The sequence below is a fragment of the Biomphalaria glabrata genome, chromosome 1, assembly GCF_947242115.1.
Source record: "Biomphalaria glabrata chromosome 1, xgBioGlab47.1, whole genome shotgun sequence".
Lineage (NCBI taxonomy): Eukaryota > Metazoa > Mollusca > Gastropoda > Planorbidae > Biomphalaria > Biomphalaria glabrata.
This window is the reverse complement of record NC_074711.1, coordinates 87453017-87479202: the sequence shown is the minus strand read 5'-3', so window position 1 is coordinate 87479202 and position 26186 is coordinate 87453017. Positions and strand designations below refer to the sequence as shown.

The 26186-nt window shown below is 38.0% G+C and overlaps 1 protein-coding gene across 1 annotated transcript in view; it reads right to left on the bottom strand.

Annotated features, from left to right (window-relative positions):
- The window catches only part of LOC106065025 (high affinity cAMP-specific and IBMX-insensitive 3',5'-cyclic phosphodiesterase 8B-like), a 213708-nt gene extending 200476 nt beyond the window's left edge, over positions 1-13232 (bottom strand). Inside the window, exons 1-2 of the mRNA XM_013223770.2 lie at positions 13105-13232; positions 10287-11232 (exon numbers count right to left, since the gene is read on the bottom strand). Of these exons, the coding sequence (XP_013079224.1) occupies positions 10287-10337 (51 nt within the window). The 5' untranslated portion in view covers positions 10338-11232; positions 13105-13232. The remainder of the gene's footprint in view (positions 1-10286; positions 11233-13104) is intronic.
- Between the last annotated feature and the right edge of the window lie 12954 nt (positions 13233-26186).

Here is a 26186-nt window from a genome sequence, read left to right as displayed (position 1 = left end):
TCTATATATAAAGCATAATAGGCAAATGTGTATTAATACAAAATAGGATTTTCGTATTTTTCGAAAATATTAATTTAAGCAGAATTGTGACAGCGAGAGTGCCTATTAAATGTGAGCGCGTGCGTTTTGGGGGACTACATTTTCCTTTTGTGCAGCTCGCGGCCCGCGGGGTGGGGTGGGGGGGGGGGAGAGGTTTTAACTAGGTAACAGTTGCGTCACTAGACACAAATGTCAAGTCTCGATCTGGAACTGAACGAAATAAAACGTGTAAAGTGTGAAGAGTGGACTAGTAGCAAAGAGTGGTGTCCCTTTTCGACTGTTCCACGGGAGGTCACAGCTTGAAATGAAAATTCAACGGTCAAAAATTCTACGATGCGCAGGTTTGGCAATACAAAAAGAAACACTAAAAAAAGAAACGAACCAACACAACAACAATGGTAAAGGTTTTTGGGTTGCGGAGGGGGATCTTCCTGCCGATAATCAGTAATAAGAATATTGAATAATTCGATTTCGATTTAAACTGTGAACCAAAGAAAGGACAAGATTGTACGTAAAATTTTTTTTTTTGTTTTGTAAGAAAAGGGGCGGGAAAGGGGGGGGGTAAAACCGGAATCTACGGGCCAAAAGTATTTATGTGAGTGAGTATGTGGGAGAGAGGAGAGAGAAGGGAGAGTGGAGAGAGGGGAGAGAGGAGAGAGAGAAAGGAGAGAGAGAGAGGAGAGAGAGGGGAGAGAGAGGGGAGAGAGGGGAGATAGTAGAGAGAGAGAGAAAGGAGAGAGAGGGGAGGGAGTAGAGAGAGGTGGAGAGAGGGGAAGAGAGGGGAGAGAGAGTGGAGAGAGGAGAGAGAGGAGAAAGAGAGGAGAGAGAGATAGGAGAGAGGAGAGAGAGAGGAGAGAGATAGGAGAAAGAGAGGAGAGAGAGAGATGAGAGGAGAGAGAGAGGAGAGAGGAGAGAGAGAGGAGAGAGAGAGGAGAGAGGAGAAAGAGAGGAGAGAGAGGAGAGAGAGGAGAGAGAGAGAGAGAGAGAGAGGAGAGAGAGGAGAGAGAGAGGAGAAAGAGAGGGGAGAGAGAGGAGAGAGAGAGGAGAGAGAGCGGTGAGAGAGAGGGGAGAGAGAGGGGAGAGAGAGGAGAGAGAGAGGGGAGAGAGGGGAGAAGAGGGGAGAGAGAGGGGAGAGAGAGGAGAGAGAGGGGAGAGAGATGGGAGAAAGAGAGGAGGGAGACAGAGATAGACAGAGAGCGAAAGAGCAAGCGATCTAATGGACAGACGATGTTCAGGTCATGCTTCTTTGGCCAGCGGTTAACGAGTAGGGTGTCATGTGGTCAGCACAACGATCAGCTGCCCCTAAATTTCAAAATCCCAGTCCTCAGCAAGTTTCGACCCCAGGACCCCCAGGAAAACGTTTACACAGTGGAACATTTCAATATGTGAATTAAAATCTGTACTGCTATGCGTGAATCAAATCTAGAATCTATAAACTTTAGCTTTGTAACTGATGGCCTTGCGACTCAGCAACCGTATTTTTTTTTTTTTTTTTTTTTTAAAGGAAACCTCAGAATTTGCGCTATTCAGTTTTAGCTTTATCATCATAGGAATCCTTGGGCTTTATGCCTCTTTTCTTTGCCTCTTTTTTGGGCTTTATATGCCTCTTTTATGGGCCATCTTGCCTCTTTTGTGGGCTTGTTTTTTTTTTTTTTTTTTTTTTTTTTTAATATGTTTTTATTTGTAAGTTACCATAATTCACAAGTATTAAATCAGAAACAATTGAAAAGTGATTTACCTAAAAATATAATAACAGTAATAGAAATATTATTTAATATCAAAGACATACTACCTAACCAATGAACCCCCTAAAGACAGAAAAATGATACAAGTATACTCTACTCCAGAACAATCAACACAATATCAGATATCCCTGACCCCCAACACCCTATTTCTGAAAAACTACATGAGCATTATACAGGTATATGAAAATCAAACTAGATAATTCTCTACCCTAAAGTCCATTATTTTCCTAAATGTTAATTCCAAGTGATTAGGATCAAACACCTTATTATTATGTAGACATTTGAGCCAGGTAGCCCAAACAAGATTCCTGTATTCAAGTGTATTCGGAAACAATAATCAAGTTAAAGTTATGTATCATTTTATTTTTTAGTTTTGGCAGCTTGTTTAAAATAATAGACAAGTTAACATTTACATAATTGCCACAGTTTGCTTCGAATTCTTACTGCTCTGGAAATATATGCAATTTAATTTTTAAAAATATTTATAAAACCATCAGTGTATAACGTTTTAGTTGTTTAAAAATGCATAAAAAATATTTACAATCAGAGAGAAAAGGTTTATCAAGCAAGAAAACAAAAACAAAATAATTCCATAACAGTAAATTACCAGAATTGTTTTTATCATAATGTAAAGATGGTTTTAGAAAAAAAAAAAATTAAAGGTTGGCCTACATATTACTTGATACAAGTTCTAGGTCATGTTTCTATTTTCATCAAAAGTAAACATCGATAATTAATTATCACAGATGATTAAATGTCGTGTAAAGTAAGTGTCAGGACATACATTGAATTTGAACCTGTAGATACCAAAGCAAGCGACGTGAAAGGTATTCTCAATTGATACTATTAACTTAATAAAGTCTGTAAAATGTCTTACATGTTTCGGATGTTCCTTCAGAGCTATTCCCAATTTACTTCCAAGTCCAACCGAACGACAGTCCAGCGCGCAGATCGCACGTTCGGACATCCATCCAGGCAGTCTGTAATTTATACTGACCACCTACATGTACGACGGGCTTGATGGCTGAGTGATAAAGCGCTTGACCTCTGAACTGAAGGGTCTCGAGTCTCGTGAAGATATGAACTTATATTATTGGTTTTGCATTTGATTCCTTTCACCCTTAGATCAAGAAACATGAATAGGACCAAGAGGCCTGTGTGTAGTCGCTGAATGAGCTTCATTTTGCGTCTGTTCTACTTATGTGAATGTTTCTGTTGTGTTTTTTTTTTTTATATAAGAAAAGAGTCATTGTAATCACAACAAATTTCCATAAGGATCAATAAAGCGGTCTTAGTCTTAGTCAAATAAAAAAAAAAATCACAATGATTTGAATATTAATCAATATATTTTCGTTTCTAATTAAAAAGTAAGCTAATCTTATTTTTTATCTTCATTGCGAAAGAAAATTGTGTGAACTTAATGTCACTGTAAATTTGATCTTTCTAACCTGTTGCAGAATTATGTGTATGGAAGTAAACTATGCTGGTTGAGTTCTAATGCAGACTATTTATTGTACCTTGTATTATGGTATTATGGTTAGGTCATAAAAACCAGTGACTTCTGCTGTACTGGCAAGTTAGTTCAGTGGTATTTCGTGGTCCCAAATTATATTACCCAGGCTATTGATTATAACCTCTAGATCTATAACTTACTAAGACATACAAGTAATAACTTTGAGATTTCAGTTACAACTAATAAAGAGTTTATTTAGGAGCCAAAAAAAAAAGATCATTAAAAGAAAACGGACCTAAAGGCCAACAAAAGAAAGTCAAATAATGAACAAAAAATCAGAATAGTAGGACAGGTTCAGTTCAACATAATCAAAGAACCGCCATCACAGAGGCACAATAGTGTCTCATCTCAAAAACAAAACGATGGCTTACAATAATATAATACAGGTCCTAACAGTCAAATGACAGTCATCCATGAGACACACTACTGTCTCGTATCAAGACAAAAAGTTTGAGACTAAGTAGACATACTATTTACATAAACCAACTTATTAACAACAAATACATAAAGTCTACTTGGCTCGTTATTGAAAAATACATTCCCATAAAGTGGCACATTCCTCTTGAGTAACACAGTCAGAGCATAACAACAAAACTGTTATATAAACATTATGGAGATTTAGTTGACAATGATGTACACTGGTCAGCTCAAAGGCTCAAGAGGAAGTGGCAATTGTATACAGTTAACAGGGACTTATATAATGAATTAAAGGGGGACTATCTCTTATTGGAAAAAAAGAGTAGCTACCCTTATTGTCACAATAACGTTAAGAGAAAGGTATTGGTGGCGCAATTCGCATTTGGTCAATGGTCATTGTACTTTCAACATAATACCATTGTCAACCGTTGGCAGCATAAATGGAAAATATCTAAACGCTAGCTTCGGAAATCTTAAAAATTATTTTATTTGTAAAAAAAATTCTTAGGTGTTTGAAATTCGGTGCTAAGGTTTAGAATAGTTTCGTCATAAATTGATAAATTCCTTAAGCTCTAAACCTATATCTACATTTAGATTTATTTTTGAAGACTCGGAGATTCTCAAAATAATAAAGAAAGCCCACGTATCAATCCATTTAATTCCTTATGTATTTCTATATAGGGTTCCTGGTTCGCTTCCACCAAAGATGTCCTCGCTCCATAATGAGTATATCCTGTCAAGGCTAGAAATGTTCTGCTGGAGGTGTGGACAGTATAGAAGCACTAATTACCATTCGACAGCCGCGCTGGGTCTGGCACGCATCCGTTTGTCAAAGGCAATCTTCTTCGGCGAGCCTAGAGGAGGACGGCGTAATAAAAGTGCCCCCATAAGCGATATAAAGATTAACTCAGGCGCCCTTTCGCCCTCACTTGCATAGAGGAAAGCAGTTGGCATGAGAAGGCCTCTGAAAGAGACAGGTGGAGAGTTCAAATAAAGGCCGCGGAACGCATTAGGGACCCGAAAAAAAAAGCCCTTATTGAAGTGTTGTGGACAGTCGTTGACTTGTAGCACCAAACTTGCTGGTAGACGAGAAACCACTGTAGGTGTATTATATTTTAACTTATAAAACTTGAAATACCTTGAATAACTTCTTTGTGGACTAAACTAAATAGAACTTTTATTACAATATAGACAAAGTCAACTTCAGATACAATGAAATAAATGTAGTAGAATTTAGGAATAATATAAAATGGTATTCTGAACATATTCTAACCAACTACAAAACCACGTCTTTTCAGTCTGGCGATCTGGAGTCTGTCTGTCCTAAGACCGCTGACGACATTACCGTTTATCTTTCATAACTGCATAACCTCTCCCCACGGTCACCATGGAAACACACACACATACACACACACACACCCATAACATAAAGACAGGCGTAGAGGACGAGCAATAAAACTTAAATAGACCCCGCGCGGGACAACGGCTTTGTCAGCATCAAATATGGGGGAAAATTTCAGGTCGCAACTGGGTCTGCGTAATCACGTGAGACATTGCACTCATTATTAATCTTCGGGACCGAGGACACTGCCGCTGTTATTACTTCCTCTAAGCGCTCATCTCTTTATGAGACTTATGTGTTATATTGATTATGTAGATGTATGAATACTTATTCAAAAACATATAAACTCTTTAAACTACAAATTTTCTTTAAATAAAATTGATCACAGGTACTGGTGAACCATTAGGTCCACAAACTATAGCCAGCATTGTGGAAAAAAGAGGGCGGTGGGGGGTGGGAGAAGCCAGTCGTGAAAGGATGTGCTAAGTCCAAATACCAAACGTAAAGACCCCATTTCCTTTATGTCACGTGGTCCTCAAGAAAACATATGTTACGTTGTCAGAGAGAAACATTAAGTAAATTAATGCTGACCGTGTCGCTGAGGACGCCAAGGCTTGCCAGATTTTGTTGAGATATCCAAGTGAAATAGCCTTAAATTGAAATACACTTTTTTAATATCTACCCAAATAGTCTTGCGCGTTGTCTGACACTACTTCAGAAATGAGGATTTTCAGCGTCCTAGCAAGACGTACATACATACATTCATATATACATACATACATACATATATAAATACATACATACATTAAAAAGAAGCATACGCAAACACGACACACATTCACGCAAGGGCGCACATGACATCATAGCATGCTGATTACGGGATGGAATTTTGTATATACATCTAGAAAACGTGATTCCATTTTTCTTACGATTAGTGAACATTTTAAAAAATCAGGACAGTTACTTCGTTTAATAAAACTGGATGTGGGATGCTTGGCCGAGAGGCTACTCGTGAGCTTGGCTTGGCTACCTTACAAAGTGGTTCGACTCGAAGTCCCGACTCGAGAGGAGTTGTATTTACTGAACGCCAGCACGGAAAACCTTCTCCCAAATACCTCCGCTTGCCACTAGTTCACATAAGAGATTGGATCTTAGGGCTCTGAAGCATGAAAACTGCACTAGAGTCTTCTTTCTCTATAGTTCTATAGAGAGACATATCTTTTATCACTATTTATTCACTGCTGTACTGACATGACAGTTTGAATACGCAACAATGGAAACGTGATTTAAAAAAATATTATTTTAATTTTACCGAAACAACTACATTCTCATAATTTAAAAAAATTCACAGTTCAGCCATTTCACTGTAATAGATCTAGGGAACGTGACCCACTTAATAGATATATCTTTTGATATCTTATCTTATCTTAAGTAACACATACATCAAGAAAGAAGATGATTACGTCCTACGCGTCATGCATTTAGTCATGCATATTAACCAATGACCTAAATTCTGCCAAGTCAATGGTTACCTTGGCTAGCTCAGGCAACCCATTCCATGCTCTAATAGCACTAGGGAAGAAGGAGCATTTCTACAAATCTTTCCTACCACATGCCTTTATCTTTGTGTCTTTCTGAGTATTGTATTAGATTTTGTTTTTGCATTTGAAGATTATGGTACAGTGTTTTATGTATAACTGCTACTTTACTTTTGAGTCTTCAATCCTGAAGGCTTTCTAAATTTAGTGATTTTACTAAAGGTGTTACTCTAGTCAAATGTGAATATTCGTTTGTTATGAATCTCACTGCTCTATTTTGTGTCTATTCCAGTTCCTTAATGTTTTCTGCGTTAAGGGGTCCCAAACAGAGGATGCATATTCTATTATTGGCCTAACCAAGGTTAAATAACATTTTTAAGTTTGAAGTTCTTGATTGATAGAAATTTATTGTAATAAACCCTAATGCTTTGTTTTTTTTATAGTTTTTTGTAGTTTCATCAATATGGGGATTCCATGGCAGTTTTTCATTTATTATAACACCTAGGTATTTTGCGTTTTTAGTCTGCCGTGAAAAAGATAAGTGGAATTAATTTGTTTTAGTATTTTTGTTACTCTTAACAACTGACATTTTTCTGGGTGGAAAGAGATGCTCCAATTTGATTCCCATTTCTGTAATTCATCTAATTCTCTTTGTAAAATGTTTGTATCTTGTGTTGTTTTTATTTTTCTATATATTATGCAATCGTCTGCGAATAATCTGACGGAAGAAGGAGCACCTGCACGAATTAGTCCTAGCATATGGAATAAGAAATCTGCAAATTCTTTGGGGGGAATTTTATTTTATTACGATAACTCAATGTTTAATGCAATGTCATTATTGATTGTATAATAGATATATTATAACACGTGAATCAGAGCCGTATCACTCTTGACTGGCTTTAATACCCTCAATGAGTAAACACAACACACATCTCTATCCCGTGGTGAACGCATTATCAGGACAAGTACACAGAAGACGAACAGCCACTCATTTAAGAAATTTCATTCATCACAATGTCATTGTTAACCAGCAAAATATTAAAAAATAATTAAAAAACAACACCTAAGCGTATTCAAGGGGAAGGACACCGCAATTACAACTGAAAAGCTCATTATTAAAAAAAATACAAAAAATGTTTACATCACAGGGACGCTATCCACAATTATATAATTCAAAAATAAATTAATTTTTTTTTTATATATGAATATATATAATTAATGAACAATAATTAATTGACTAATTGGTTATATCTTTAGTTGGTTTGTTGAGTGCAAAAAATAATTGTTTCAAATTTCAACGTGATCCGCGAATGGGTGTGGTAGAAATAATATCTACAAGCTTTTTACCAGACAGAAACCCTACACATTTAGCCATATGGGTAAATACTGAAAGATTAATTTCCCTCGTCGGTATCAAACAAAATAGTTAATTACCAATTGTTAATTGACTAGCTGATTAAAAATTTTGTATTGATTCATGTCTTATCTATGCCTATGAATAATTGTGCAAAATTTCACGTAGATACGAGAATGGATGTGGGAGAAATAACGTGTACAAGATTTTTACCAGACAGACAGAGTGAGTTGATATAAGCTTTGTAACATTCGAGATTAGTTGACTGAACAGAAACAAGAGACATTAACTGCTGAAAAGGCGGAGATTGGTGTTCCCACAGCACTAAGACCTGGCCCATATACGTTCTTTATCAATACTTAGACACGCCCGCAGCAGTCTGTCTGTGTAGCCACTTAAGTCGTTAGTTACTGGCTAATAGTCGATAGTTTTTTTTCTTAATTAATTTTTGAACAGTGAGTCTTTCATGCTAGGGTGAACTCATTGCGCTATGGCCAAATGCCTTTTGTGAGGCTAGTGAATCTCAAATTTTGGTGCTCTGACAGAAGTAGTGTCATTTATAGGTGAACAATAATGAAAAAAAAACAGAGAGAGAGAGAGAGGGGGATAGAGAGGGAAAGGGCGAGGGAGGGGGAGCGAGAGAGAGAAGAGAGAAAGAGAAAGAGAACCAGCAGAGTATGATATAACAAGTAGAGAATGATATAACAAGTAGAGTATGATATCACAAGTAGAGAATGATATAACAAGTAGAGAATGATATAACAAGTAGAGAATGATATAACAAGTAGAGAATGATATAACAAGTAGAGTATGATATCACAAGTAGAGAATGAAATAACAAGTAGAGAATGATATAACAAGTAGAGAATGATATAACAAGTAGAGAATAATATAACAAGTAGAGAATGATATAACAAGTAGAGAATGATATAACAAGTAGAGAACGATATAACAAGTAGAGAATGATATAACAAGTAGAGAATGATATAACAAGTAGAGTATGATATCACAAGTAGAGAATGAAATAACAAGTAGAGAATGATATAACAAGTAGAGTATGATATAACAAGTAGAGTATGATATCACAAGTAGAGAATGAAATAACAAGTAGAGAATGATATAACAAGTAGAGTATGATATCACAAGTAGAGAATGAAATAACAAGTAGAGAATGATATAACAAGTAGAGAATGAAATAACAAGTAGAGAATGATATAACAAGTAGAGTATGATATAACAAGTAGAGTATGATATCACAAGTAGAGAATGAAATAACAAGTAGAGTATGATATCACAAGTAGAGAATGATATAACAAGTAGAGAATGATATAACAAGTAGAGTATGATATAACAAGTAGAGTATGATATCACAAGTAGAGAATGATATAACAAGTAGAGTATGATATCACAAGTAGAGAATGATATAACAAGTAGAGAATGATATAACAAGTAGAGTATGATATCACAAGTAGAGAATGAAATAACAAGTAGAGAATGATATAACAAGTAGAGTATGATATAACAAGTAGAGTATGATATCACAAGTAGAGAATGAAATAACAAGTAGAGAATGATATAACAAGTAGAGTATGATATCACAAGTAGAGAATGATATAACAAGTAGAGAATGAAATAACAAGTAGAGAATGAAATAACAAGTAGAGAATGATATAACAAGTAGAGTATGATATAACAAGTAGAGTATGATATCACAAGTAGAGAATGAAATAACAAGTAGAGAATGATATAACAAGTAGAGAATGATATAACAAGTAGAGAATGATATAACAAGTAGAGAATGATATAACAAGTAGAGAATGATATAACAAGTAGAGTATGATATCACAAGTAGAGAATGAAATAACAAGTAGAGTATGATATAACAAGTAGAGTATGATATAACAAGTAGAGTATGAAATAACAAGTAGAGTATGATATAACAAGTAGATTATGATATAACATGTAGAGTATGATATAACATGTAGAGTATGAAATAACAAGTAGAGTATGATATAACAAGTAGAGTATGATATAACAAGTAGAGTATGAAATAACAAGTAGAGAATGATCTAACAAGTAGATAAACTGACACATTGGAAAATAGACTTCTAAGTAGATAAAAAAAAATAGTTTGACAAACAGATAGACAAACAGATAGACAAACAGAAGCAAACATTGACACACCAAAACGAACATCCAAAACAACTTGAAAAGCAATAGCACAAACAGACGAATATGGGAACATGTTCTACACAGATTAACTACAAGGACTATAAGGAATAGCATTCATTGTATACATACATTGTTTATATGTTTTTTTAAACAGTGTTTATCTTACCCGTTCGGAGTCCCCATTCACAGACGCCGACTTATCCAAACGACTGGCCATTATAAATAACACAGAATACACAAGAGTCAGTTTTGGCTCTCAGAAAACAGGTGCACCGACACAGGTGATTCAGGAAATACAATCCCCCCGTGGACACACTTTTCACGCTGTTTCAATGATAACTTTCTTACACGTAGATCTATACCCTTTGAGTTATTTGTGTCAAATTTATGCAGATTTTAGAAAGTTAATAAACATGGATAATTTCAGCGTACTTAAAAAAAAGAATTCTAAACCAGGTTTTTGAGGGACTAACTGAATAAGGGTCAAGATTGCCACATAAAATGTGCTTTTCTCTCTTCAATATGTATATACAAATTATATGCTGATAGAACATACTCACTATCGCAATATACGTATGTCAATAGAGGATACTTATTACAAACTAAATCTAGTATAAACTGAAAAAAACACAGTTAATTCTGTATGTTTCCAGATAGCAATGGTATCGATCTCTCGAGGAGTCAATGTTTTCTTTTGTTATAACCGATACAATGAAATCGTTTGCTTCCAGTGTTTGTTGTGACCCCAAGAGGGTATCATGATTCTCTTTGACTGTGCTCAGTTTTGACTACTCTTTTAATCCGATATTTTTCTCTTCTCGTCTGCCGAGAGATTATGTCCCTTAATCTCGAACCGCCCCATTCGTGGCATTGCGGCGATTGCGTCGTGTATCCATATGGATTATATCCGCAAAGATATGAAGTTGGATAAGGTATCAAAAACAAATAGAAGTCATTTTTTTGTGGATATGTAGAGGTGAATCGCAGAGGCGTTTCTTAACGTGGGGGCGTGAGATAGGGGAAATGGTCACCTCGTCTGGAAGCTCTCACAAGAGATCCAGACATGCAGACAGAGTCCCGAAGCCGTTTCTAGCCTCCACTGCAATCAGCTTCTGAAAAAAAAAAACACAAGATTTTAACATATGGCATAAAGATTCTACTGATAAAGATGGCTGCCTGTTCTTGAGGTATGCGACTCGAACAGGGCCGGTCCTAACATTTGCGGGGCTCTATGCGAAACTGATTGCGCGGGGCCTAGTCTGAGTGGTAATAAGGATAATAAGTAAAAATTACTATTTTGTATTAGAAAATAAATTCGACTTTGAATTTTATTCATTCTTTACTAAGTACAAAACTGCGATCAAATTTAATTTACTTTACGAAAATTTGCAACCTATGGCATATTTATATGACAGTGTCTTTAAAAGTAAATAGTGTATTGTAACTTCCGACTCAGGTGAAAACTCGCCCGATTATAACATCTTCTTTTACATGAAAGCTGACAATGATTTTTTGTCTTTTATCGCGCGTAGGATTTTGCCGTTTTCCACACCCACAAATGACAGTTTTGTTTATTTTTCAGGAGATTTTTATGAGTTTTCAGATTTTAATAAATTCAGAAGATTTCCAGGACATTTTCGTATATAGTTTGCAATTTGAGTCATTGGTTAATATGCATGACTAAATGCATGACGCGTAGGACGTAATCGTCTTCTTTTTTGAAGTAACGTCTGTATTATATAAGATAAGAAGATTTAATAATTACACCTAGAATTAGCGCGGGGCCTGTGAAAGCGCGGAGCTGACTGATACCGCACAGGTTGCAGTGGCCTAAAACCGGCCCTGGTGTCGAACTGTCATCACGACACTGCCGTCCCTTGCTGTCTTGCAGGAGATTTGAACCAGGACGTACAAATCTTCATTTCTGAAGAACGCCAGAAACGTATAAGACAAAACAAAAAGACAAAAGTGGTTACGATGGTGCCTGTGTAGCCAGCACAAGGACCAAAAAAAGTTTTCAAAACAATTTAAGGTCTCTAATAAACCTGGTTGGTATGCTATTACGGATTTGAACCAGAACCCTTCACCAATAAAACTAGAAAACTTCGTGGTATTTCTAGTTTCGAGATATTTCCAGACTTTTATTTTTTTTTTTTTCAGTTTATGAGTAAAAAATGTTAAGTTTCCCTTTGTATCCCCTCTTAAAGTACTATTAAATAGAATGACCAGAGAGCCTACAAAATTTGATCTGATGTTCACTTTTGTTATCCTCTAAATGCTTTTTTAGTCCTATGCGAGGTCCCCGCCAATCAGAGGCCCTATGCGGCTGCCTAGTTTGTCTATGCCTAAGGCCGGCCCTGAAAGAAAAAAACAAGAAATGTTATTAATGTGTGCTAACTATATTATTTTGTCTCTCTACTTCTTCTTATATTGGCCTTGTTTCCTGATTCTCAATATCTGTTGTTCCGTGTTGACTACGAGCACAATTTAAGTGAAACATGAACGGAAGGCCACATATTTAGAGTCACTATTCAAGTGCTGAAAAATTATCCCATAATAACACGCAGTACTTCTTGTGTCGACGGAGCACCCTGCTGAGACGTCAAATCCATGCTAACAACAATGTAACCAAAGGCGAACTAAGATTTTCGCCTCTTCGGGGCCTACCGCTTTTGGCCCCCCACCTAAATCCGACACTGAATAATACAATCCGAAAAATGATCTAATAAGGCTGTGTGAGTGCGAGTGTATTTTATATTGACGCAGCTAGTAACAGTATAATATAACAATATACACCAATACACTAAAAAACAACTATCTAAACAAATGGACTAAAGCATATACAAAAATAGAGTCAAACATAAGAATGTACACAAATAGTGTAATAGATCAAAGCAAAATAACTATCACAATGTACACAGCGAATAGTCACTATTAAGAATATAACTTTTGTACGAAAGTTCTCAACAGGGTTATTATCCAACCTGACGATATTCCTCAAGAGGGAGCAGAATAAAATATGCATCTATGATTTCACACTAAGATTAAAGATTTAAGTCCGTCATAAGCAAGGGGAGACTAACGAACAGGTCGGAGTATGATATTGAAGATTGATCAATGAGGCCAAGCCGAGTTCTTGGCAATCGAACTTTACCCCCCCCCCCCTTGTCTCTCCCTCCCCCCCCCCCGACCGAACTTCTGTCTACTGATCTATCTCCCAACCACCGCCCCCCCCCCTCCCACAGTCGGATTTTGGGTGCTCTGCTTAGACTGCACCGGAGGCAGTCAACCGTGACCCAGGCCACGTACAGGAGAAACTTTTGTTTGGTGTTGCTGTAAGCACCATGCACACACGGATCCACCCTCGCGCACTCACGCGGTCAGAAACAAAGGGGGGGGGGGATTCCTATTTTTATAAATAAAAAAATAAAAATAATGCATGAAGTAGAGGTGCTCTCCCTTTGTCAACAAGGGAGGCAATTAGAGCAACAAACAGCGAAGAGGGCAGCACCCAGTTTACAGCTATCACTCTCTCAACAGGCGCGCACCAACCTCGGAATAAAATCATCGAGTCGTAGGCTAATTTCTTCTTTTATTTTGAAACTTTTAGTTCTCTCTACGAATGAAAAATAAATTGAAAAGAAGCTTTAAACTGATCGATACCTTGCGCCCCCCCCCACCTGACCCCCTCTCGTCGATTGCCCTATTCGAAAACTGAACAGAATTTGATCGATTATTTACACATCTGTTTTTTAAGATTTTTTTTTTTTCAAATCATTTCCCGGATACGGTCCACTCAATAGCGCAGGGGACAATTTATGCTCTATGTCAAAGCCACCTATCAATACAGCTCTGTCAGCGACCTGGACTTGGGAACGCAGTTCAACATTTCACTGAATGTGTGATTGTGTGTGTGTGTGTGTGTGTGTGTATGACGTCATGCCATTGAGCAGATATAGACTTTACTAATTTTCACTATTGGGTTTTTGTGTCTAGGTATTTCTGGGTTTATCCCTGGTGGTTTTTACAATTCCCTTATCAGCTTGCAAGCTCTTCATGAGTTCAAAAAAAATATTAAAATACCTGGAGACGGGTCTCGAAAATAGCTCTAATGATTCGTATCCACCGACCTAGGTTTTAGGTTTTTGTTTTTTGGGAAAGAGACCTAGACCGGAAGAGAAAGGTGAACTCAGCCACAACGACCCCTGTAAAAAAAAAAAATACGTATTTAAATATACATTAGCCTTAAACTTTTCATTAAAAGCGCAACGCCTAGAGATAATTAGGAAAACACTTTATATTTTTATATTGACGCTTCGCGGTGCAGGGTGTAGGAAAGTAAAGAATCAGCTGTGGCAGAATTCACTATACCGTTTAATGAACGAATCATATATCATTAAGTCCTAAAACAATAAACTTTATTTAATGGCAACTCGTGAATTCGTAAAAACATTCGTCGATGAAGAGTTTGACCGATCTGTAGTGGCTGTTTTTACACACTTAACGACAAATACTATTGGTATATTATGGATACTGATCAAAGCTTTATCTAATCTGGTCTGTACTATCTTTGACCCTCTCCCTACCTCTCCCACCCTCTCTCTTTCACACACATACACAGTCACACTTTCCCCAATGGAAAACATGTTTAATCTAGCATTCTCCGCCACAGCCATTGAGATCAATTGAATCGCTACAGTCGTTTAGCGGGCCCCAATCATTTAGCGGCTCTGCTAATCCCCTTGTGTTGAGAAACAGCGCAGTCGATATAGCTTCTCACACCGAGGGGGGGACTTTACTATAGGCAGACCGCTACGTGGTCGTGTCAAAGACTTGTCATGGCATTATGGCCGAAACTGTCAGTGTCATTACGAGGGCATCAGTCAACGCTCACATCTCGTTAAATCACTCACGCGTGACACTATCCAGATCACTGACAAGTTTCATAATGAGATAATGAAAACCTTCGTAGATATATTGAATTTAAGTAGATATATGAATAACATTTATAATAATTGCAACACGACGCGACTTAACTTTTTTTTTGACATTTGTCAGTTGCATATTATTATGAACAATAGTCGTATATAGAAAAGGTTGAAAGATGTTTTGCGCGACATAGACTTGGACGACACGCGGAAGACGCCGCTGATAATTAAGAGAATAATGTCACAATGTCATCATGTCGCCCGCAGAGCGACGTCGAAAAAAAATTGAGTCTACAGTTAATAGAAGAGAAGCAATACAATTTAGTGACAATTATAAATTATCTAACCGTAAACCTCCAAATAATTCACTCGTCAGTACCCGAGAAGGCCTGAACACCGACCAGCAAAGTCACATCCAGTCGGCAGTTTAGACCAATAACTCTTTGCCACCGACCGGCAAAGTCACATCCAGTCGGCCGTTTACACCAATAACTCTTTGCCACCGACCGGCAAAGTCACATCCAGTCGGCAGTTTAGACCAATAACTCTTTGCCACCGACCGGCAAAGTCACATCTTGTGGACAGTTTAGACCAATAACTCTTTGCCACCGACCGGCAAAGTCACATCCTGTGGGCAGTTTAGACCAATAACTCTTTGCCACCGACCGGCAAAGTCACATCCTGTCGGCAGTTTAGACCAATAACTCTTTGCCACCGACCGTCAAAGTCACATCCTGTCGGCAGTTTAGACCAATAACTCTTTGCCACCGACCGTCAAAGTCACATCCTGTCGGCAGTTTAGACCAATAACTCTTTGCCACCGACCGTCAAAGTCACATCCTGTCGCAGTTTAGACCAATAACTCTTTGCCACCGACCGTCAAAGTCACATCCTGTCGGCAGTTTAGACCTATAACTCTTTGCCACGTTGAACAGATCTGTGACGTGGGAACAAGCTATAAGTCTTAACAGCCCACAGGTTGTGACGTTGCAGGTCAGTGTTCAGGCCTTCTATAACAAATGGTCTCGCTCTGCCCCCACATGCCAGAAGAGACACAAATATTTTATAATTGATAATTGGCAATGTGAGCATAATGGGAGCTTGTGACAGAAGACTCACCGCCCTGTAAACGAACTACGAACCATTGTTTTGAAAACATATCATACAAATGCAAGTAAAGTTCCCCTTTCAGACCTTGCAATCTATAAGGCAGATGTTGTAAAGGTCATCTGGTTCTGTGGTCCACGGTTAACGAGGGTGTCATGTGGCCAGCACAACGACCAACCACCTTTACTTTTCACCACATAGTGCCAGGTACCCATTAGAGCTGGGTAGACTCAGAGGCACCGTAGGATCCCGAAATTTAAAATCCCAGTCTTCACCAGGTTTCGAACCCGGGAACTTCAGTTCGGAAGCCAAGCGCTTTACCACTCAGCCACCAAGCCTCATGATATAAGACATAAGTCACATACAAATGAAGCCATTAGATATATTTCAATATCACGATTAAGTCATACTATCGAACTCAAACTGATCGATTTTTAAGAGCGGCTTTAAGCTGTATGGTCCATTACGTCATTAGAATGGATTAGGTCGAGGGGTGGGGGGGGGGACTGGAAGATTACGTTAAAGCATGAAAGGCTGAATCTAAACAGCAGACGTGGGTATTTAATGCAGTGACATGAAACAAATTTACTTTTTTCTGTGTCTGAGCTTTCATAAGAAGGCACTGAACACTTCAAGAAGTGACTCAAACGGCTGATATCACTGCGCAATGGGAAGAACAAAATGTCGAACATTCGAGTCACTAAGTCGACCAGGTGTCCGCTAACAGGGTCATAAGTGTGTTGATACTAGACTAGATCTATGTGTCTATATCAAGGGTTCAACACTTATAATCGATAGCCGATTCCAGTATATTAATTACATACACGCACGCGCCCATGCACGCTTCTAAGTGTACAATGCCTGCAATGGTAATAAACAAAGTTATTAAATTATTGGATGATAAGCACGATTAAAAAAGGGTGGAGGAGTATCCGAATAATTTTATTGCATTTCTATATTACTAAATGAGTTCCAACTTAAGTGTTTGAAAATATAAACTCATGCAGCTAATAAGACCAATCTTTTAGGACATCTAAAAGGGCTTTATACTCTATGGCAGGGGTTCTCAATCTGTGACGCGACTCCTTTGGGGGTCGATTGACGATTTGCAAGGGGTCGCCTAAGACCATCGAAAATATGGATTGTTATTGTCTACTCTTCTATTGCTGTGTGTGTGAAAGGGGGGAGGGGTCGCGGCAAAGTGAGGAATTGTAAAAAAGGGGTCGCCGAGCTTAAAAAGGTTGAGAACCGCTGCTCTATGGCCAAGAAATGAATGTCTCATTACTCTGTAAGTTTCCAGTGTCGTCATCTGAGGCCAATCGTTACAGAAGGCCTGAACACTGACCTGCAACGTCACAACCTGTGGGCAGTGGAGACCAATCGTTATAGAAGGGCCTGAACACTGACCTGCGACGTCACAACCTGTGGGCAGTGGAGACCAATCGTTATAGAAGGGCCTGAACACTGACCTGCGACGTCACAACATGTGGGCAGTGGAGACCAATCGTTATAGAAGGGCCTGAACACTGACCTGCGACGTCACAACCTGTGGGCAGTGGAGACCAATCGTTATAGAAGGGCCCACTGACCTGCAACGTCACAACCTATGGGCGGTACAGACCAATAGCTGGTTGCCACGTCACACGTCTGTACGACGTGGCAACGAGATATTGGTCTAAACTGCTACCTAAGTTGCACCATTCACAACCAATCGCTAACCTCTTCCTACCGTCACCATAGAAACACACACATGCACACACTCCATAACACAAACACAGGAAGGACACAAACACTCTTACAGCGAAGTTGATGGGTCACATTTACTTTGGTATGTAGAGTTTTATCTAATGATAGAATATCCAATTGTATGCCAGAAATATTTGTTAAATTAAATATCCGGATTCCAGTTTACGAATTAAAAAAAAAAAGTATAATCTTTCAAATAGAAACCTAGAAAAGATTGAATACACACTATATATATTAAACACTAATACACATTATATTAAAGGCTACATCATACATTCACACAAGTAGACTTGACATGAAGCTTGAAATTTATAAACCGATTATGGGCGCTGAAACAATCTCGTGTTCTCTTTGTATAGCTTTTCAAACCAAAAGATTCAATAATATTCTCCTTCCACTAACGCATTATCTCCATTCTTATCTTATCTTATCTTATATAATACAGACGTTACTTCAAAAAAAGAAGATAATTACGTCCTACGCGGCATGCATTCAGTCATGCATTTTAACCAATGACTTAAATTCTGCCAAGTCACTGGTTTTCCCGGCTAGCTCAGGCAACCCATTCCATGCTCTAATAGCACTAGGGAAGAAGGAGTATTTGTACAAATTTGTCCTAGCATATGGGATGAGGAATGTGCCTTTATCTTTGTGTCGTTCAGAGTATTTTATTAAATTTACTCTTCTGTGTAGAAACCATGGCGACTACAACTTCCTGTCTACACTTTTCTTGCTACCTTGACGCACACCCCACGCGACACGCACAAACATGCAAAGACACAGGCTTTAAATAACAAACAGAACATAGATAATAGATATTTAATGAGCATAAAAAACAGTCCATTGAATAAAAGACATTGATAAGTAAGAGATTAATCACTGCCAGCTAAAACTATCCAACAAAATTAAAGTTATGTATAAATCTTATGTTTAAATTAATAAGGAAAAAAGTCAACATAGCATTTACACTGTACGTCTGCTGATCAACGTCTGCTGATCAACGTCTGCTGATCGACTGCTCTTACAATAAATGACGTAGCTTAGAAAGTGACTCTCGATAACCAGTTATTTATGAGAGTACTTGGCCTTGATTTCGCTTGCAGACGAGAGAGTGCCCGGCTTTGATAAATTGGGTTGTATGGGAGAGAATCCTTGGATATTAACAACGTCTGCTAACTAAAGAATTGGTGTCATTTCGTTCAATGTAAAATGCTATGGATCATTTTAATTTTCTTTGTTTAGTGTTCATTTAAATAAAAAAAAAAACTATACTCCAATCATGCCTTTGCCCCCACACACATCTAAATATAACAATTTAGATTAAAAATTCACTTTTTTGAAAGAAGCGACTTTATTTATTTGACCAGGAAAAATTATGAACGCGATTCTGTGATCCGATTTCAAGACAGCAACAGCAATGTCGAGGAAAAGACAGAAGATAAAACAGTAATTTCTGGCATTATCACGGCATTGACAAACTTAATGTTTGAATTATTGGCGGGTTTTATTTATTTAAGCGAAGATAAACTATAACCCTTAACCCTTAGTTTCATCTTCACCTAACCCTAAGTCTGTTTAACCGCTGGGGCACCTTAGCTAAGTGAGGCCACATAATAGCTCGGGTCTAAGTGCAATAGGAAGCCTCAGAGGCTTGGTTCCGTTGGGCTCAACGATGGGCCATTCTTAACAGCCTCCCTGTGGTAAGTGACCAGCAGGTTATAAGGCCTATCCGTATCAATACACGTGGGACATCATTACTTAGTGGAAAAACTTTGTTGCTGGGTAACACATAACCATCTTTCGCTTCAAAAGAATAAAAACCTTAAATTCAAATAGATGACTACCAATTATAAGATTCGAAACAAAAACATTAAGTCGAGTTTGCTAAGGTCAACTTTACTCAAACCCTACATATCAATGTTCGTTCATTTAGCAGCGGTTCTCAACCTTTTAAGTTCGGCGACCCCCTTTTACAATCCACCACTCTGCAGCGACCCCCCCCCCACACACACATATACAGAAATAGAAGAGTAGACAATAACAATCCATATTTTCGATGGTCTTAGGCGACCCCCTGGCAAATCGTCAATCGACCCCCAAAGGGGTCGCGACCCACAGGTTGAGAACCCCTGATTTAAGGCAAACTCTTTTTTTGTTTTTCTCTGTCTCATCTCTCTATATCTCTCTATTTCTCTATCTCAGTCTCTCTCGCTTTCTATCTATTTCTCTCTCTCTCTCTCTGTCACTCTCTCTCTCTCGCTTTTTCTGTCTGTGAGTGTGTGTGTGTGTGTGTCTCTCTCTCACACACACACACAAATGTATAATTATGCATACCTATATACATTGATGATGTTAAAAAAAACTAATTCAATGTGATGTCACGTTTCAATTACAAGTCACTATAGCGTGTTTAAAACAGTGACCCCCCCCCCCCCCAATGTACTTTTGACTTAATACAAAAGGAAGAGGGTCGGGCAGGAGAGTGTGTGTGTGGGGGGTGAAATACGAGTTACACTTCAAATACATGAAAGCTCCAAACTAATTACTTTAAAAAAAAATAATTAAATACTAGTATTAAGTATAAAGACTAATATAAAAATAGTGAATCATAAGACTATTGGAAACTGTCAAATAATAATAATAATCTTTATTATCCGTAAGGAAATTTGTCTTACAATTTGTGCATTAGGACATATCGAGTCTGTTATCATAAAAGTTCTATTATCTTTAAACATCAGAAGTTATTTTCAAAAGTGAAAATTGTAATCCGATCTGCAAACTTTCTTGAAAATATCCCATGCAAATGTTTCTAGTCATAAAATTGTGTTGCTATTTTTAAAAATAGATCTGTAAATGTATACTACAAATAAATATTCTTAAGGAAAAAAAAAAATTAAAATTTATTTCAGGTTCTATATCTTCCAACTATTATATAGCTATAAACAATGATATCCAGGAACAATTATTATATTATCGATTTATCCAAGCTCTATTACAAAAACTGTTTCCAACAATACCACAAAGTAAACAAACTAAAAAAAAAAAATTGCGGCTTTTCCCTTATGGGGCCGCTAAACCAAGCTTGTTTAGAGTAGTTTAGACATGATATAATGTATATATCGGAACCAGTATTACATATTACAGAAGTCTTTTCCAATACAAAGATAACTACGTCCTATCTATATGTTAATTTATTCATGCATGTTAATTAGAGACTTAAACTGGCACTTGAAAATCGTTCCTTTCTCTAGAATAGGTTTATCATTACATGATACAATCTATCCATTTAATTTCACTACCTTCATCTCAGACGACAGGCTTATCATTACATGATACAATCTATCCATTTAATTTCACTACCTTCATCTCTGACGACAGGCTTATCATTACATGATACAATCTATCCATTTAATTTCACTACCTTCATCTCTGACGACAGGCTTATCATTACATGATACAATCTATCCATTTAATTTCACTACCTTCATCTCAGACGAAAGGCTTATCATTACATGATACAATCTATCCATTTAATTTCACTACCTTCATCTCAGACGAAAGGCTTATCATTACATGATACAATCTATCCATTTAATTTCACTACATTCATCTCTGACGACAGGCTTATCATTACATGATACAATCTATCCATTTAATTTCACTACCTTCATCTCTGACGACAGGCTTATCATTACATGATACAATATATCCATTTAATTTCACTACCTTCATCTCAGATGACAGGCTTATCACACTGTCCTCTTCACATCAACACAGCTATCGAGCACCCGACATGACATCTACAAATGACACCAGCAGCATGACATTAACCCAATGATATGTTTGTTTACTAGCGCACGCCGCTGGATGTGATGGATGATCTCCAATATCCACGCAACGAAAAGAAAATGATATATCCACTCAAGGAACACCACATTTATCACATGTCATTTGAAGAACATGGGAAACGCTGGAATAATAATCTCCAACCTGAATTCATCTGCGTACACTCTCTAAAATACGATCGTCCATATCGAGTCTGTCAGTGACATGACAGTAGCAGAATGACAGTGGCCATACGAAAGCAGCAATATATGGCCCAGTTATCCAGCATGGAAGGAAATAGTGCTTGTTGTTTAAAAAGCTTGAGCTGAGATAAGAGGTTATTTATACGAGAGAGGGAGAGAGAGAGAGAAGGAGAGAGAGAGAGAGAGAGAGGGAGAGGAGCATCAGTTGTTCTAAATGACGTCGGTGTCCAATGCTGCACAGAGTGATAATGTCCTAAACAAAGACGTGTATTGTCCTGGCTACGCCTCGCTGATTAAAGGATAAACAGCATGAGTGTTAATATTAAGCAGGACAAATACTGGTAGTGTCAGTTCAAACATCGACGTCGCCTGGTTATCAACAAACTTCTGAACCCAACTTCTGAACCCATCTTCTGAACCCAGCCTCCACAATTAGATTCAATAACTAAGGCACTTCGTAATTCCCCTTGTATGCTTGCCTAACTGACCCATTTCCGAATATGTCCTGCTTTAACTCTTTCTCTCCGTAATTATTTTCCACATTCTGGTGGAATCAACGCTGGTATCGTCAGTTAGGAGAGAAAGAGTTAAGGATGCAACTTACGTGAAGGGGTGCACTCTAAACAACTCACCAACAATTTTTTTGATACGTTGAGGCTAAGAGAAGAAATAACAAGAGGGGAAACTACTAACTTACTTGTGTTTCATCAATCATGTCAGCACAGAAGTGAATGTAGAAACTGGTCAGGTACTTTGAGCTAGCGTTGTGATGTGAATCGGAAACTGACCACATTTTGTGTCTTCCACTACGACGACATGTTGGTCTTGGACAATTATAGTTGAACGGCTGCCTGGTCGAGTGACGTGCGCTCTGGCCTGTCGCCTCAATGGTCACGAGTTCGAACCTTGTCCGCTGTCATCCTCCGCCGGCAATTTTAAGCTTCGGTGTAAAAAAAGTTCCTCTTTCAGACCTTGTTGTTTACAGGGCAGATGATGTAAAGGTCATCTGTTTCTGTGGCCCTCGATTAAATAGGGTGTCATGTGGCCAGCACAACGACCTTTACTTTTTCCCAACTAATGCCAGGTAACATTTACAGCTGGGTGGACTCAGAGGCGCACTATAGATCCCGAAATTAAAAATCCCAGTCTTCACCAGGATTCGAACCCGGGACTACCGGTTCGGAAGCCAAGTGCTTTACCGCTCAGACACCGCGCTTCGGTGTAATATTCACAAATTGTGATGGAACATTAAAAACATGTATTACAAAAATACATGGTAACAAAGTTACATTTGGTTGCTAGATGCATATTGTAGATCTTTATTGTTCTCCGTTATATATATATCATATCATATATATATATATATCTTATATATTACAGACGTTATATCAAAAAAGAAGATAATGACGTCCTACGAATTTCATGTGTCAATCAAGTCATGTATGTTAATCAATGACTTACACTCTGCTAAGTCGTTGGTTTTCCTGGCTGATTCAGGCAACCCATTCCATTCTCTAATGGCACTAGGGAAGAAGGTCACATGTAGGACTTTGTTGTAGCGTGTTTTACGTTCCGTTGTACTGGCTACGTGCGTGCACTAGGGTGTGTATGTGTGTCACTAGGTATTCTTTGTATCAACATTTCGTTAGTTATCACTGTACACGCAATATACTCGCGTGTGTGTCCGTCTCTAGGCTCTTGTCTGTGTTTGTGTTTCTCTAGAGTCGTGTTGTGTGTGTCTCGGCAGGTCGCTGGCTCGCGACGGTGTCTCGGCGTGTCTCACTTCCGCCCTACTTTTGAGTTCGCGTGCCAAACTGCCTCGTGTTTGACCACTGCTGACTCTCTGTGTGTGTGAGTGTGTGTGACACTGAGCGAGCGTGTGTCTGAGTGGGTGACTATGAGTTTTGCGTGGTTGAGGTGTGACTGTAGGTCTGTGGCTGTGGTATCTGACTACCATTGCTACTACCGAAATTAAACGGCAACTACAGACTCTTCGTGGGCCTACGCAGTCCCACATAGAAACACACACATTCTGAAAAATAGCACACACACACAAACTACATTCCTCCCAGTTGTGGACGGTCGTTGTTCTCTTGCACCAACCTGATGGTAGACAACTAGACTGTTGCTGTCGTATGTTCATCTTAACTTGTAAAACTTGAAATAGCTTCTTAGAGAACAATAGTAATATACCTTCTATTAAAACATCGACATCAATCAACTTGTTTGTTTGTAAAATGTTTTACATGTTTCGGATGTTCCATCAAAGTGGAAGATAATTACTTCCTAGTCCAAACCTCCCGCAGGACGACGGGGGATGGGAGCGGGCAGGGTTTAAACCCTGGACCATAGATAAATCTGAATGATAGTCCAGCGCGCAAACCGCACGACCAGGCAGCCATCCTACTTGTGGTGAAGTTCAGTAAATATAGTAGACTTTAACGATAATATAAAATGGTATTTTAAACAAAATCTAACTCACCACAATAACACGACCTTTCAGTCTCACGTCATAGAGTCGCCTGTCCTAACTAAGTCGAATTGACGACAATGCTACCTATCTTGCATCATTCAGAACCAATCCAAAAACTGCGTACAGGACGAAGGGTGATGGCAAGGGGGCAGATTTCAAACACGGGATCATTCAGACAACAGTCCTAAGCGCATATCACGCGACCAGAGTTCTTAAATAACACCCCACACATCACGAAGCCCTTTCTATTCTCCGAAATACCAGATGTATTTAAAATCTTGGCTACCAGAAGATACTTTGTCCAGACATATCGAGTCTTTTGTATTTTCTGAGGCCTTGAATGACATATAGGCTACTCTTTAACAAAACTGATTTGTAATATTTACAAAGCTTATATCAATTCACTCTGTCTGTCTGTCTGTCTGGTACAATGTTTGTTTACAATATTTCTCACACCTTCCATTCTCACATCAATTATGGATCACGGTTCAACTTTGCGCGATTTTCCATTGTTCCTAACAGACTATGAACCAATAAAAAAATTAACCGATTATTTATTAATTAGGGGTAATTAATTAGTATAGTTTTAGATAGATTAATGGAAATAAAGATAAGCTTAACTTTTAATAAAGTATTTTTATATTATTATTAAAGTAGGGGGAATTCAGGACAAATTATCAAAATCGGTCACCGGTAGAACACTAAATGGAAATGAGACTATAATTAGTATCCACTGCCGATGACAGATGCGGATGGCAAAAATATAAGTTAAATCGTCCAACGCCGGACAACGGTTATGTCTGTGTAGGTGCTGGCAAAATATGTAGGTCAAAGCAGAGACTCCCTAGCCACGTCAAATACTACTCATTAGTGAAAGAAATGGCTTACTGTTATAATTACTTTATGTGTTAATCTTCAGGCTATATATAGGCAGACGATATTTGATCTTAAATCCTCTGTGCCATATATAATTTCTATTCCCCAATTTATTTACCCTGCCCTATATAAAAATCCATTCAACGGACATTCAGAATGTGGGCGTGGCGTAAAAAAACCTCACCCACAATGCGTTGCTCTTTGTTTTAGATCTCAGGGAATCTTAATTACAAAAAAAAAATATTTCTTCGCTGTTAAATTGGAAACTTCGAAAAAAAAATCTATTCACTTTAATCTTCTTCGCTTGAATAAGTTTTAAAAAAAATATGGTGTCACGAGTCGAGTCTGTGACCTATTTCGACCAGTTTCTAGAAGCTCGAGTTCAAACCAGTGCAAGTGTCCAGCGTAAACAAGTTAATTTTAGGTATCCAATCAAAGAAAGGGGTTAAGGGAAAAAATAGCACACGTCAGCTTCTAGAAGGTCAAAGTTACTAAAATAATTATCTGAGAAGGTTCCATGATTCTGGAACGTACGATCAAAGAAAGTATAAATAAGGGGAAAGTCAGTTAGACGGGGTCCTCGCTCGGTCCTCGCATAGTAGTAGTTCTTGTAGAGCGATGGTCCTCGCTCAGTCCTCGATTAGTAACAAGTTTTGTGATATTAGCGGGTCCATTAAGTAAAGTTTTAGTAGTTGAAGTTGAAGTTATACTAAGTGAAGTTTTATGTATCTTTAAGTTTTATCTATGAAGTGTCAAGTTGTTATTGAATTAAGAAGTTAATGTGATGTGAAAGTTGAAGAAGTTATTAAAGAAGTTTGAAGAAAATACAGAGAGATGTTTCTTTCTTCATTTCATTGAATTGTCAAGTTTGATCATATAATCCCCGGCAAGTGTGATCGTCATTTCCT